Source organism: Talpa occidentalis, unplaced genomic scaffold (genome assembly GCF_014898055.3).
Source record: "Talpa occidentalis isolate TD23 unplaced genomic scaffold, MPIMG_talOcc4v2.1 talOcc4.2, whole genome shotgun sequence".
Classification (NCBI taxonomy): Eukaryota; Metazoa; Chordata; class Mammalia; order Eulipotyphla; family Talpidae; genus Talpa; species Talpa occidentalis.
Window position 1 is genome coordinate 2,658,493 of NW_023602073.1, and position 15,419 is coordinate 2,673,911.

Consider the following 15,419-nt stretch of genomic DNA (forward strand, 5'->3'; position numbering starts at 1 on the left):
GTCTTGCTCTCCCTGGGGGTGTCTCCTCTCTGACACTTGAGGCCTCTGCCTTTCCTTCTTACTGAATTGAACGTAGGTTTTATCCATTTTGTTCATCTTTCATACTCCAGACTTCCTTTCATAGAGAAGCACCTGCTTTTTGGCCATCATGTTCTATTTATTTTTTTCTTATTTTTTTTAATGTCTTCCTTTCTGCCAATACGGAGCTAAAATTGTTCTTTTTCTAATTCCTAGAGGTGTGAAGTTATGTTGCTCAACTGAGATTCTCTCTTATTGCTAGTGTAATTGTTTAATGCTTTAAATTTACCTCTTAGTACTGTTTTCTCAATCACATGTTTTGGGGAGTTTTCTTTGTTGCAATGTTTTCTCAGTATTGCTTAGTTTTTTGGAATCAAGGAACCATGGGTGTACCTCACTCTTCGTGATTCAGGGAAAAGATTCTCATATCCTCAAATGTCTGTCACCACCATACCCAGCACCAGTGCATTGTGGGCTTCTACATAAATCTTTGAATCCCCTGCCACTTTTGTACCCACACCCACTGTCCTTCCCTCTTTGTACCCACATTCTGCAGTCCTATTTCTAGAGTTTATTTTGGTTTGTATTGTCAGATTCTTTACCTTGTTTTTCCAAAGTCCAAATAGGAGTGAATTCATCCAGTAAGTCTTTTTCCTTCTGATTCTTTTCACTGAGCATAATCCTCCCCAGCATTCCATTGTTGTTGTTGCACATGGCCAGATGTATCCTTTTTCATAGCTCAGTAGTATTTCATCCTGTCTATATACCACACCTTTCATTTCGAATTCTTTTTCACCCCTGTTTGTCAACTCTGATTCCTGAATTTATAACATTATTTTCCTTCCCATTGCAATTGGGCCTTGAACCTCCCCTTGATTTTATTGCTTTCATCTTTTGCATTGAGTTCTGTCTTTGTTTGCGGCACACTTTCAGGACCACATCTTAGTGTATAGGTAATATTACAATGACTTCTCAATACAGGTAATTTTCTGTTATTTTCTGGGGTCATTCTTTTCATTCTGTGATGCTTTAGACTCAGATCATATCATTAGAGTGATCCACATGGCTCCATTTTCATGATTAGTCTTCTCAGAATGTAGTTCCATCCTTACATTCCACATGGTGCGCTGAAACCTATGTTGAGTGTCATATAGTTAAGATTGAATTGGTGTTATTTTTAATTCATTCAGACACATTTGTCATTGTGTTGTGGACTTTTATTTACTTCAAAGTATTACTGAAAGGGAGGTGTTAACTATTAAAGAATGATTCCTGGGCCTCCCGGTGGCACAGCGTTTGAGCGCTGGGTTGCGAAGCTGCCCGCGGCCTCTGCAGCGCCGGTTCGATGCCCGGCTGCTCCCTGGCCACCAGAGGAGGGTCCCACATGGCGCGCAGACCTCTCCTGCCGCCCGCTGCTCCCCTCAGCAGTGTACTTCGGTCCTTCTGCCTGCTCTGCTCCCCGCTCTGGCTCTGGTGAATTCTCTCACCCTCCCACGCTTCTGACTGTACCCAGTGCATGTATAAACAAAACAAACAAACAAACAAATAAATAAATAAAAACATGCCTCTATTTAAAAAAAAAAATAATGATTCCTCTATTCTCAGTCGTTTTATATTTTTAAATTTTTTAAAGATTTATTTATTATTTATTCAAGCACAGGGTACAGTCAGAAGCACCGGAGGGTGAGAGACTTCACCAGAACCAGAGTGGAGAACAGAACAGGCAGACTGACAAAGTACACTGCTGACGGGAGCAGTGGACGGCATCAGAGGTCTGCGCACCATGTGGGACCCTTGCCGGCAGCCAGAGATCTAACTGGTACTGCAGAGGGTGCAGGCAGCTTCGCAGCCCAGCGCTCAACCGCTGCGCCACTGCAGATGCAGTATTCTCAGCCATTTTATACAGTATTTTTTTTGACCTTTTCTTATATGCTTTAATTCCTCTCTCCTTTCTTGTTGGTGATTTCCCTCCACTTTCACACATTTGGATGTTAATGGAGGTATATTGGTTTGTAATATTATTTACAAACATTGTAAAGCATTGTCATCCAACCTATGTACACATCACATCAGTCTCTGTTTTCATTTCTTTTCCATGTATTTTACGGTATCTTTTTTCTCCTGGGGATTCCATAGCATGTTGAAAAGTTATGACAGTCTTTCCTAAAGTGAAAACCATGTAAATTCAGCTGCATACCAAAACTCCACTCTTTAACATTTCGACCCCTACTGACATCACAAATTATATTTCATGATATTTGTATTCTCTAACATGAATCTATGATTTTTTTTTGGTGTCATATTTCCAAATTCTGAAGCAGAAACAATATTTTGACTATAGGGTTATATCTGTATTTGCTGTGTATTTACCTTTCCCTAAGGATGTTACCTATGCATAAGCCTGTGTGTTGCTGTCTCGGGCTGATGTTACCTATCCAAACATCATGTCGGGGGTCTTTATATGGTATTCATTTTATGTCTGAAATATTTAAAGTATTTTGTCTTGAGTGCTGTGCGTGGGCTAGTTATTCCTCATTGTCTTCCTGCTCTGTCTTCTCAAGACCACCAGGTCTCCATGCCACAGTCAGGTACAGAAGATTTGTTGCTAACTGTGGGACCGGGAAGAGATGTAATCGGCACCTTTGAGAATTTAGAATTATTGAAAGACCAGACATGTGAAGATACATGTGAAGGGCACAACAGTTGTTGCAATGAAGATTCCCAATAAGGGACAATTATCCATAACACACTTCCTCCTGTACAAAGTGATCCTGCGTGTAAACCATGTTGGGTCAAACTCCATTTTATGTCTGTTGCAGGTAGAGATAAATATGTTTCTGTTAGCAAAGATCCATGTGACATTTTTAATAAGACACAATCTCTGAGAGAATGTGGGAACATATGGGAAGTCCCCTAGTCCATAATCCAAATGATTATTCAAAACATTGTCAATGTGGGATAGATTTAAACTTTCAGTCATGTCATTGTCAACATCAGAGAATTAGAATGGAAGATGAAAAAAATCTACACAGGATCCTATCGAGGAGCCCTCAATACTTTTCTAGCATCATGTACTTCATGAGAAACTCTACAATTGTAAAGGATATGGCAAAGCTACTAAATGGTGCCCAAGACTTACTGAGCATCAGAGAGGGAAACCTCAGAAGTATGAAGAGCATGGTAAAGCCTTGTATTGGCATCCACAGCTGACTAACCATCTAAGGATTCATGCTGGAGAAAAGCCTACAGGCATCCTGACTGTAGTAACACCTTCCTGTGCTGTGTCACCTTTCCTGATTGGAGAGTTCATACTGGGGAGAAACCTTACAGATGTGAGGAATGTGGAAAAGTCTTTAACCAACTGTCAGCCTTTAACGATCTTAGTCAGCATCACAGAATTCATACTGAGGAGAAACCTTACAATTGTGAAGATTGTGGCAAAGCCTTTCACAATAAGTCATGTCTTACTCGGCATCATAGAATTCATACTGGGGAGAAACCTTGGAGATGTGAAGAATATAGGCAAAGCCTTCTACCATCCATCACTTTTAAGTCAACATCACAGAATTCATACTGGGGAGAAACTTTACAAATGTGAAGAATGTGGCAAAGCTTTTCACCGCAAGTCAAGTATTACTCTACACTAGAGAATTCTCATCAGAGAGAAATGTTAAAATTGCGAAGTCAATTTTTTTCACTTTAGTGTCTTTTATTCAAGATTTATTTTATTATGCATGCAAGAACTGGGGTATCTTCCAGAGGTGGGGGTGTGTGAGAGGATTCATCAGAGACAGAGTGGGGAACAGAACAGGCGATTGACTGAAATACACTGCTGAGGGGAGCAGCAGGCGAGACAGGAGGGGTCTGCTGCACCATGTGGGTAGCTCCCTGACCGGGAATCCAGCTTGTACTGCAGTGGCTGCGTATAGCTTCATAGGTTGTGTCTTAACCCCTTGTGCCACCAGTGAGGTCCCAACTTTGGTGTCTTTAACCAGAAGTTTAACCATAAGTGTCAAAATGATTAACCAGAAGTCAGATCATAGTAAACATCAGAAAGTGTAAAGCTGGAATAACTGTAAATGGAAAGTGATGAGTGGTTTGTCCAAATATGATTTTTGAAACCACCAGATTTTCATACTGGAAACTTGAAAGAAGTGAAAATATGATTAAATAATTTATCATGCAATTTAGATTCATATTAAGATATTGCAAGACCGTAGGAAGTGAGAAACACTTTACATTCCTTAAGTCAGAAAATTGTTATGGAGCATAAGCCAACATGAAAACACTAAATATTAGCATAATTGAAAAGTCTGAGGGCCTTCCTGGTGGTGCAGAGAGTTAAGTCACAGCTCTATGAAGCTGTCAGCAGCCACTGCAGCATGATTTGGTCCCTGGCCAGGGAGCTAACCACATGGAACAGCAGACCTCTCCTGACTTACCTGCTGCTCCCCTCAGCAGTGTGTTTCATTCAATCTGCTTGTTCTGCTCTGCACTCTGTCTTTGGGGAATCCTCTCACCACCTACACTTCTTGGCCTACCCCTTGGTTCTTGCATGCATAAATAAATAAAATCAATCTTTAAAAAAATATATGAGTTCAAGACAATGATTTGGGGACCTGTATAGTTATTTTCTTTGTCCTTTTTCTATCAACCATACTTGAGATATTTTGAAGAGACCTGATGAATTTAATTCAGCCCTAAATCACTTCACTCTATGGCTTTCTCCTGGTATGTACTTGGAGTCATGTATTTGACTTTCGTGCTTCAAACATCTAAGAGACCCTTTCCAGATGATGAGTTTCTTTACATCTTAATTGCTTCAGTACATTTATGATGGTGTCATGTATCATGGATGAAGAAAATCTAAATGGATATACTGGTTGTGGCTGACTGAAAAGATTGATCTCAATCACCCAGAGGAGTCGTGGACTTCATTGTGGGTATAAAAGTTAGGCAGAGAAACGTGCTGAAGTTCAACTCATTTCATTATCTCCTTCAGGAAATACACTAATAGTTTATTAATATCCTCATGTGTCTTCATGGTAATAATGGAGCCATGAATATTATTGGACGTTGTTGCCAAAAGAAATTTTCACAGGCATGTGATGAAAGAGCAGGTGAGCTTTTCATAACAGCGTGGAATTCTTGTGCATTCACATTAGCTAAGCACAGCATCTTTCTGTTGAACACCGACTCTGTGATCCAGATATCAGGAGGTCAAGATGCTTCTTAAATACCTGAATCTTGATTTGATGAAATGTGTCTTGGTATCTGAGTGTCTTATTTAGACTATATGTGAACTTCTTATGTATATTTTTTAAATTAATTCATACAAGAGCTGGGGTGCAGGCCAAAGGGGGGAGTGTGTGTGTGTGTGAGAGAGAGAGAGATGGGGAGGATTCACCAGAGACAGAGTGGGGCGCAGAACAGGCAGACAGAGAGGAATACACTGCTGAGGGGAGCAGCAGGCAGGACAGGAGAGGTCAGCCTTGCCCAGTGGGTCGCTCCCTGCTGTGGAGGGGCGGACAGCTTCTGAGTCAGCGCGGTGCTTAACCCCTTCAGCCCCCGGGCGGCCCTGTTGAGCTCTCTTCCCTCAGAGCCCTGAGCCGGTTCTGGGCCCCTCAGTTTTCATGGGCCTCGCCCACCCGCCGGTTCTCCTCAACCTCCACTCCTCCCACTGCTCGGCCGCAACCCCACCCCAACGACGGCCCCACGGCCTGCGCAGGGCATCGTGGGAAATGTAGTCTGAGCCCCCGTGGTTCCCGCGGAGGTTTCTGGGCGGGGCTTCCGCGATCTGCGCGTCCGGAAGTTTCGGCGCGTCCGGAGCGCTGCGGCCCCCTGAGGTGAGCGCGGGGTTTGTCCCGGGAGGCCGGGCTCGGGGGAGCGGAGGCGTCGGGGGGTTGGGGGCGCGGGCGAGCGGGGCCCCGGCCCGTGGAGTCGGACGCTTTGGAGCCGATTCCCGCCGGGGCGCGCGGGGGCCGGGGGCGGAGGCCGTTGGGGAGAACGTCCCGGCCATTCCGGGTTTCCCCGGCGCGGCCGCCCGGCCCTGTCCCCAGACGCTGCCCGGGGTCTTCCCGGGGCGGGGGACGGGGTCCCCGAGGCGGGGGCTTGGAGAAGCGCGGGTCCGCCTGTGCGCATGCGCGGTGACTCCTCTGGCCCCCCGAAAGTCGGGCGGTGAGGGAGGGGAGAGCCCGGCGGCGTTTCTCGGGTTGGGGGGGGCCTGGGCGAGATTCGCGCACCCCAGGTGGGGCGGGAGAGGCCCGCGGGTTGCCCGGGGAGGCGGCCCTGTGTCGGGAAACTGGGTTTGCGGGGCGGGGGGTGGGGAGAGTTCCTGGGGCGTTAGAGGTTTGTGGACTGAATTTCTGGGCGCGCTGCGCGTTCCCCCCCAGGCGGCGTCCTGCTGGCCGCTGCATTCCCGCCTCCCATCTGCACGTGCACACCCAGGGGACTCGGCGCTGTGGGGCGTTCACCGGAGTGGAGGAAGGGAAGGGCGCGGAGCCTCGGCCGGGGTGTCCTGGCAGAACAGTGCGTTCGGGGCGTCGTCTCGCTGGAAGTGGAGTCCACACTCTGCAGTGCAAATTGAGATCACCATATCGAAGTGGGTGTTTGGACTTCCTCTAAATATTGTCCTAATTCTGGAAACACATTTCTTTCCTGATTTTACTCAACTTCTGTCTTCTTTTGATCCAACCAAACTCTCGCTTCGGCCATGATTGTAAATGAAACACTAAAAAATGTTAGAAGTGCTTCTTAAGGAATTACAGATTAATTCATTTCTTGAACCATATTTGTGCTCAAATTTGATGGGGTTCAACTCCAGAATTATGTCCTAGAACATCTATGTATGTAAGTCCCATTGTCTCTGACCTGTGTACACTGGCAATCAATGCTTTGGAAGAAGGACATACTGGACAATTTTCAAGAACGCCAAGGGGTCCTTAGTAACAGCAGCTGATAGGGACTATGTCCACAAAGCCTGTGAGCGCTTAGCAGTCCTCAGTCTAGAATTCCTCCAAGTTCTCATATGCTTTCAGAGCACACTGAGGGGTGGAAATCAGACAAGGGCTATCTGAGACTGCCTTGGTCCTGGTGAATCACTTGTGACCCCAACATCAAGGACCAGCAGGAACAGTAGCTAATGAGATTATTGGTGGGAACAAGACCTGTGACCCAGTCTTTCTAGGTCTTCTGAGGCTGCTCACCTGGAATATGGATGAGGGGGAGACAGATGAAAGGCACATCTAAGACATGGAAGGTTCTGGAGATAAGTGAGCATTACATGAGGGGGATGGCACATGAGAAGGAATGAGGGAGGAATTCTTCCGGGAACTTTCAAAAGTCTGGCTGATTCCCTTCTAGAGCTGATCACAGCTATCAAGCTGTTGGCGTTTGCTAGGAGAATTTTAACACCAACCATACATGGAGTGCCACACCCCCCGGGTGGACCTGGGATCACATCCTCCCTTTATGGTGCTTTCCAGTTGTGATTTTCCCAAACCTGTGGTCTTCAAGTATTCGTCGCCTGCCACGCCACCCTTTCTGTCAGCCCCCTAACCCAGGCCCCTGCACACACTTTCCCCTCAGGCATCAGTCATGAAGGCTCTTCTGTGTGGGCAGCCTCTTGTCTCCTCTCAGCTCTCAGGTGCCCTGCCTCCAGGCCTCACTCCGCACCAGAGCATTTCTTTTTTCTTTCAGTAGTCCCCATAGCTCTCCCACCGCCACTGGGGAGGCCCTAAATAAATCTTTTTTTTTTAAAAAAAAAACAAACTTTTGGGCCTCCCACTGTGGCACAGACGTGGACCATCACTGTGTTTCCTCTCCTGTCTCGCCCCCCTCACTCTCCATCCTTTGCTGTGCACCTCAGCTCTGTGGTCAGTTCGCTAGTTTTGTCTTTTTCTTGATTTCTTTTTTTTGCTTTCTCTATATTCCACGTATCAGTGAGACCATCCGGTATTTGTCTTCTTCCTTCTGACTCCATGGGCTAGTGTACCCTTCCAGCTCCACCCTTGTTACCGCAGATGGCGAGAGTTTGTCTTTCTTGATCCCTGAGTAACATTTCATCGCGCGCCACTGCACCGGAGCATTTATGAAGAACATCCCTGGGAAGAGCCCAGCAAGAGTAGACCTGCCTCAGCTGTGTCAGTCTTTGGTCTCAGCTGTCCTGAGCCTCCCTGCTCTGTCCTCAGACCTCTGCTGGGTCTTCTCTCTCACCAGCTGGCCTGTGACCTCCAAGTGTGTCCCCCACCTGTTTACAATGACTTCTTGCTTTCGTTCATTGGAACGGAAGCCTCGGACATGGGCCTCCGGACCTGTTTTTCTGGACATTTCTGTACATTGGTATCCTCCTCTTTGCATGAGGAAGTAAGGGCAGCCCACTTTATTCTATTGCTTGTTCTCACCCTTCCCAGCCTGCTCTGCGGGAGGCTGCGCCTCCCATGCTGTCTCTTGACATCGTGGGGGCATTAGGAGAGACTCTGAGAAGTGGGGAGTCCCTGTGCTCCTCTGAGGAGGGAAAGTTGTACTTCCCGGAGATGGTAGTTCTTGCAATTCCCAAAGAAGATTGGAACTAGGGAGTCTCCAAGGCAAAGCCTTCTAAAGCTCTCCTCTTTGTTCCTGGTTAATGCTGAAGTAAGTTAGTTATTCATTGGCCTGTGAAAACCTAATTGGGACCCAGGTGACAATTGGCTTCTTGTTATTACGCATGAACTGTCACAAAAGAAGTAAAAATTGTTAAAGATATAGTTAGGAAAGAAATGTTTTGGCCCTGAGAACTATGGAGAACAAGCTGCCCTGAACTCGCTGTGCCTAACCTGGGGGTACCTGTTTGCGGCAACAGTACATCTCCTGGTGTATGCGAAATGTTAACAGTGTGCAGCTTTGTGGAGGTTCGGTATTTCTAGTTGAAGGTTAGATTTCTGTAGAACTAAACACTATTGATGAGTTACTTTTGATCACTTTGAAGTAATTGGTAATGGGCTGGAGGAATTGAGTACTAGGGAATGGGTTGATTTTAGTCATAGAGCATAACAATGGACTTTCATGTCCACTAGGAAATTAGGAAGGCTTCACAGGGTGATTGATTGTTACTGAACATTGTACTGTCTTAGACAATCGATTACATTACAAAAAGAGCTGTACCTAGGGGAGTCATTGTCCCTGTAGATTTTCTTAATCAAATGAAGGAAGTGTCCTTTTGTAGTATGAGATCAAGAGGGTCTTTGTATGTTCATGAGGAAACATGTAATGATGGCCTCTGTTCTGCTTTGATGCTTATGCTGATGTCATCTCACTGCTGGCCTTAAGGTATAAAGGAAGACCTGCTGAGACCCTTAGGAGGAGATACTTGCAGGAGAGAAGGTGTCTGTGTCTTCCTCACTCCTACCTGGCTCCACTTCCCCTCAGCCCTCCCAAAAACTTCACCAAGGCCGTCCTCTCCTGCTGAGATCCCTGACAGGACATCTAGCTGGAGCTGGTCTCCAGCCTGCTCAGATTCCCCACCTTGAACACTCCCTGTTCACTGAACTCTGCCCTTTATCCTTCCATCAGACAGGAGTATGGAATCAGGAAGAGGTAAAATGCATCTTGATTTTCCCTAATTCTAATTGAAATGTAGCATTTTATTTAATGGTGGCATCCAATTGCAGTTGTAGCAGCAGTGTCTGTGATTGTCCTGCCAGCAGAACCACATGTATTTTCTGCTCTCATGATTGGTTTTGCTTTTACAGTTGACTGACCCTTAAGCAACATGGGGTTGGGGCGCTGATCCCAGGCGGTGGAAAATCCATGTATGACTTTTAAGCCCCCAGAAACTTTATAGTCATCCCTTAGTATCTGGGAGAATTGGATTTAGGAATATCTCCCCCACACCCCCAGCAGATAGCAGAAGTCCACGGATGCCTAAGTTCCGTATAGTTGGCCTGGAGAGTCCTCAACACAGAGTCAACCTGCTGACATCTGTTCAGCGGCTGAGTCCAGCACCGGGAGCCAAAACACCACCAGGGCCCTGATGTCATGTTGCTGGGCTCTGCCCCTTGCAGTTCCTGCCCTCTGGCTTTACTCAGTTCCAGCGGGGATCAGCTCGTCGGTGCCTTTGTTCTGGTGACTGGGTAGTGCCGGAGACCTGCACTTGCTGTCCTGTGCTTCTCCGCAGTGGTTCTCTGAGAAAAAGTTGGGGGGGGGGCACCTCAACACAGGGGCTGTCCTTCAAGCCAGGTGCAGTGTCTGCCGCGCGTTCACCCAGCTCTGTGCCTGCAGCTGTGTGGATCCCGCCCCCGAATGCTGCACTCTAGGTCTCAGTTCCAGGGCTGTCAGGTCCAAAACACTGGCTGTCATCCTGTGCAGTGCCCGCTGCTAGGGCGTGACCCCCACACAGGATCCTGTGCCTGGTTCTCAGTCCCCGGATGGGGTCTTGCTCCCCGCCTGGTTTCCCTTCTTACCCCCGTTGGCCACACTGTGCTACTTTTCCAGTGTCCAAACCTTGGACAGTTTATCTGCATTTATTGAAGTGATTATTTTTTTTTAATTTAAAAAATAAATTTTATTTTTATATTCCCCCATACAATTGCAAACGCCCCATTCTGACCCCAGTCCCTCCCCTCCCACCCCCCAAAAAGTGTCTCTGCTTCATAGTTTTTTGTTGATTTTGATTTTCACTTTCTTATATTCATTTTCCTGGTCCCTTATTTAAGTTTTCTAGATTCCTACTATGAGTGAGACCATCCGGTATTTTTCTTTTTCTTTTTGGCTTATTTCGCTGAGCATGATCTCTTCCAACGCCATCCATGTTCCTGCAAATTGCATGTGTTTATCTTTTTTGAATGCTGAGTAATATTCCATGGTGTCTATGTCCCACATCTTCTTGATCCAGTCATCTATTTTTTGGGCATTTGGGCTGTTTCCAAAGCTTAGCTATTGTAAACAGTGCTGCTATAAACATAGGGGTGCAGGTGCTCTTTGGAATGGATGTTTCTGTGTCCTTTGGGTAAATACCTAGGAGTGGAATTGCTGGATCCTATGGAAGCTCTATGTTTAGTAGGTCCAGAAATCTCCACACAGCTCTCCACAGTGGTTGGACCAGTTTGCACTCCCACCAGCAGTGCAGGAGAGTTCCTTTTTCTCCACACCCTCGCCAACATTTGTTGTTGCTAGTTTTTTTAATATGTGCCATTCTCACTGGTGTGAGATGGTATCTCATGGTAGTTTTGGTTTGCATTTCCCTGATTACAAGTGATGTTGAACATTTTTTCATATGTTTGTTGGCCATTTGCATTTCCTCTTCAGAGAAGTTTCTTTTTAGCTCTTCTGCCCATTTTTTGACTGGATTATTTTCTTTGTTGTTGCTGGGTCTCATCAGCTCTTTGCAGATTTTTATTCTGTCAGTATGTTCATGGGAAGTTTTTGACAGTGGTAAATTTTCTCTGAGTGGTGGTAAGAACAGTAATCACGGAAGTGGCCTTTGCTTTGTTGAAGTGATATCCTGTGAGAAAGGAAAATGTGGGCCTCCCTGGTGGTGCAAGGGGTTAAAAGTACAGCACGGTGAAGCTATCTGTGGCCTCTGCAGCATGAGTTTGATCTCCATCCAGCCAGGGAGCTAGCCACATGGTGTGGCAGACCTCTCCTGTCTGGTCTGCTGCTCCCCTCAGCAGTGTATTTTAGTCATCCTGTGTGTTCTACTCCCCACTGTGACTCTGGCAAATCCTCTCACCCCCTACACTTCTGGCTTACCCCTCTGCTCTTGTATGCATAAATGAATAAAATCAGTCTTAAAACAAAAGTAAGAGTTCAAGACGATGGTGTGGGGAGCTGTATAGTTATTTTCTATGTCCTTTTTTATCAACCATACTTGAGATGTTGTGAAGAGACCTGATGAATATAATTGAGCCCTAAATCACTTCACTCTGTGGCTTTCTCCTGGTATGTACATGGAGTCATGTATTTGACTTTTGTGTGTCAAACATCTAAGGGACCCTCCTCCAGGTGATGAGTTTCTTTACATCTTAATTGCTTGGGTACATTGACGATGGTGTCATGTATCTTGAATGAAGAAAATCTAAATGGATATGCTGTTTGTGGGTGACTGAAAAGATTGATGTCAATCACCCAGAGGAGCCGTGGACTTCATTGTGGGCATAAAAGTTAGAGAAATGTGCTGAAGTTCAACTCATTTCATCATTTTCTCCTTCAGGGAATACACTAACAGTTTATTAATATCCTCATGTGTCTTCATGGTAGTTATGGAGCTATGAATATTACTGGACGTTGTTGCCAAAAGAAATCTTCACAAGCATGTGATGAAAGAGCAGGTGAGCTTTTCATAACAGCGTGGAATTCTTGTGCATTCACATTAGCTAAGCACAGCATCTTTCTGTTGAACACCGACTCTGATCCAAATATCAAAAGGTCAAGATGCTTCTTAAATACCTGAATCTTGATTTTGATGAAATGTGTCTTGGTATCTGAATGTCTTATTTAGACTATATGTGAACTTCTTATGTATATTTTTTAAATTCATGCAAGAGCTGGGGTGCAGGCCAAAGGGGTGTGTGTGTGTGAGAGAGAGAGAGAGAGATGGGGAGGATTCACCAGAGACAGAGTGGGGCGCAGAACAGGCAGGCAGAGAGGAATCACTGCTGAGGGGAGCAGCAGGCAGGACAGGAGAGGTCAGCCCCCCCCTGTGGGTCACTCCCTGCTGTGGAGGGGCGGATACCTTCTGAGTCAGCGCGGTGCTTAACCCCTTCAGCCCCCGGGCGGCCCTGTTGAGCTCTCTTCCCTCAGAGCCCTGAACCCTTTATGGGCCCTGCAGTTTTCCCGGGCCTCGCCCTCCCGCCCTCTCTCCTCAACCTCCACTCCTCCCACTTCCCGGCCGCAACCCCGCCCCAACCATGGCCTGATGGGCTACGCAAGGGTTTGTGGGAAATGTAGTCTCGAGCCCTGTCGTTCCCGCTGAGGTTTCTGGGTGGAGCAACCGCGGTCTGCACAGGCGCGCCCCGCCCACGCCCCTCCATAACATCCCCAGTCTCCGGGAGACCTGTGGCGCCCCGAGGTGAGGGCTGGGTTTGTCCCTGGAGGCCGGGCTGGGGGAGCGGAGGCACCGGGTGGGTTGGGGAGCGGGGGGCGAGGGCGAGCTTGGCTCCGGCCCCGTGGAGTCCGGCGCTTTGGAGCCGCATCCCCGCGGAGCGCACAGGGTGCCGGGGGCGGAGGCCGTTGGGGAAACCGTCCCGGCCATTCGGGGTGTTCCCGGACGCTTCCGGGGTCTTCCCAGGGTGGGGCACGGGGTCCCTAAGGCGAGGGCCTGGGGATGAGCGGTTCCGCCTGTGCGCATACGCGCTGACTCCTGGGGGGGCCCCCAAAAGTCGGGCGGTGAGAGAGAGGGGAGCCAGACAGCATTTCTTGGGGGGGGTTATTGCGCCCGCACGAGATTCACGGGCCCAGTGGGGGCGTGTGACGACGCGCGGGTTGCCAGCGGGAGGCGGCCCTGTGGGTGCGGGGAAGTCCCGGGAAACTGGTTTGCAGGGCGTGGGGGAGCTCGTGGGGCGTTAGAGGCTTGTGGACTGAATATCCAGGGCGCTGCGCGTTCCCCCCCAGGCGGCGTCCTGCTGGCCGCTGCATTCCCGCCTCCAGCCTGCACGAGAGCACCCAGGGGACGCGGCGCTGTTGGTGTCCTGGAGCGGAGGGCGGGAAGGTCGTCTCCTTGGAAGTCGAGTCCACACTCTGCAGCGACTCCTCAGCTCTGAGACGGTTGCTCCTGCGTGACTGTGGCGCAGGCAGTGGGCAGTGTCACCTTTTACTAAGTTGTGGTGAACCGTCCGCCCAGGCTCTGCCGCGCGTGGACTCGGGGCCGTTCCTGCCCTGCTAGAAGTGCCACCCGCTGCCACACGCGGTGACTCTTTGGTGTCTCCAGGCAGCGTGTGGCGGGCTCTGGCCAGGAGACTCCCGGGACCCGGCAGCCGCCTCTGTCCTCTGTGCTGGACCCCAGCGCCCCCAAGCGCCGCTCCCGAGCCCTGGCGCGTCTGTGAGAGCAGCGACCGTGGACGAATCTCTGGTGAGTGGCGTGTTGGCTTCAGCTCGCGGTGCATTGACTTTATGCGAGTTCATCCCTGGACATGCACATGAGAAACATAGTTTTCTGCAGGGACACATTCCTCACCAGGGAAAGGTGTGGTGTAGGTCCAGGCCCTTCCCATGTCCAGCGTGCGTGAAGATGGGGCTCTGCCCTGGTGCTCCCGCAGCGCAGAGTCTGTACCTGGGTCTCCGTTGATGTCGCTGAAGGTGTGGCCTGTGGCTCTTCACCCCGCTGGACAGAAACACTTCCCAGCTCTGCGCTGGTCAGGTGCAGGGTGCAGGAGGAGGAGGAGGAGGAGGAGGAGGATGGGCCTGAGGCCCCGAGTGCAGGTGGGGGTGAAGGAGCCACGTGTCATTTGAAAAGGACAGCTGAATTTTTAAGGCTTCTGTGCAGTTGCTGAAATCCTATACTGTGTCCCAGGTCACTCTCGGAGACTTTCATGCAGGCGTCAGCCTTGGCACGTGTGACGTTGAGTCCACTGGGGCGTCCTTCCATCCCTGCCCCTGCTCCTCTCTCAGGGGGTCTGCAAACCCCAGATACCCAGCAGGCTGTTCAGAGTCCTTTTATCTGGGCATTGTTTGCGCTGCTCCTGTGCATTTCTCCTTGTTGTTGTCTGAATGCATTTCTAGTGATGCTTCCCAGCACCCTAAGTTGTTCCCCAGTCCAGTGACACTCTCCAGCCTTTGCCTTCCCCAAAGTTCCTGCCATGTTTGAGAACACCGTGTGTGACCTTGGGGAAATTCCGTTTTTTGTAATAATTTCAAAGTTTCTTACACTTTTTTGTATTTCTTTTACTTATTTTCCCTCCTCGATCTGTCATTGACATGTGGAGCACTAAAAGCCTTCTGCTGAAAGAGTTGCCAGTTTTTTCCTACAATCCTAATGGGTCTTGCCCTACCCCTTGTTTCCCCTCTACCAAACCCCCTGGCCCATCCCCCATCTGCCTCCCTCCGTGACTTCTCCACCCTTTCCCCTGTTCCCTCTGGTGGTCATCTTTACCTTCACATGACCCTGTTCAAGTTTTATTCAAGTATTTTGCCTGTAAATATTTTTTGGATATTTATTTTCCACAGATTAGTGAAGCCATCTCATATGTGTCTCTAGTTTTTGGTTTGTTTCATTGAAGAATAGCACCTCCCGTGGCCTCCCTGGTGGCGCAAGGGGTTGAGATGCAACCGATGGGGCTGTCTGCAGTCTCCTTAGCATAAGTTCCGTCCCCCGGCCAGCCAGGAGGCAACCCACGTGGCGCAGCAGACCTGAGTGGCCTGCTGGGTCCCTCAGCAGTGTATTTCAGTCAATCTGCCTGTTCTTTTCCCTGCTCTGTCTGCTGAATCCT

The 15,419-nt window shown here is 48.5% G+C and overlaps 1 protein-coding gene across 1 annotated transcript in view; it reads left to right on the forward strand.

The window, feature by feature from the left end:
• Positions 1-6,154: 6,154 nt before the first annotated feature.
• The window catches only part of LOC119251620 (zinc finger protein 28 homolog), a 35,874-nt gene continuing 26,609 nt past the window's right edge, over positions 6,155-15,419 (forward strand). Inside the window, exons 1-3 of the mRNA XM_054698299.1 lie at positions 6,155-6,195; positions 6,411-6,619; positions 13,922-14,062. Coding sequence (XP_054554274.1) covers positions 6,158-6,195; positions 6,411-6,619; positions 13,922-14,062 — 388 coding nt within the window. The 5' untranslated portion in view covers positions 6,155-6,157. The remainder of the gene's footprint in view (positions 6,196-6,410; positions 6,620-13,921; positions 14,063-15,419) is intronic.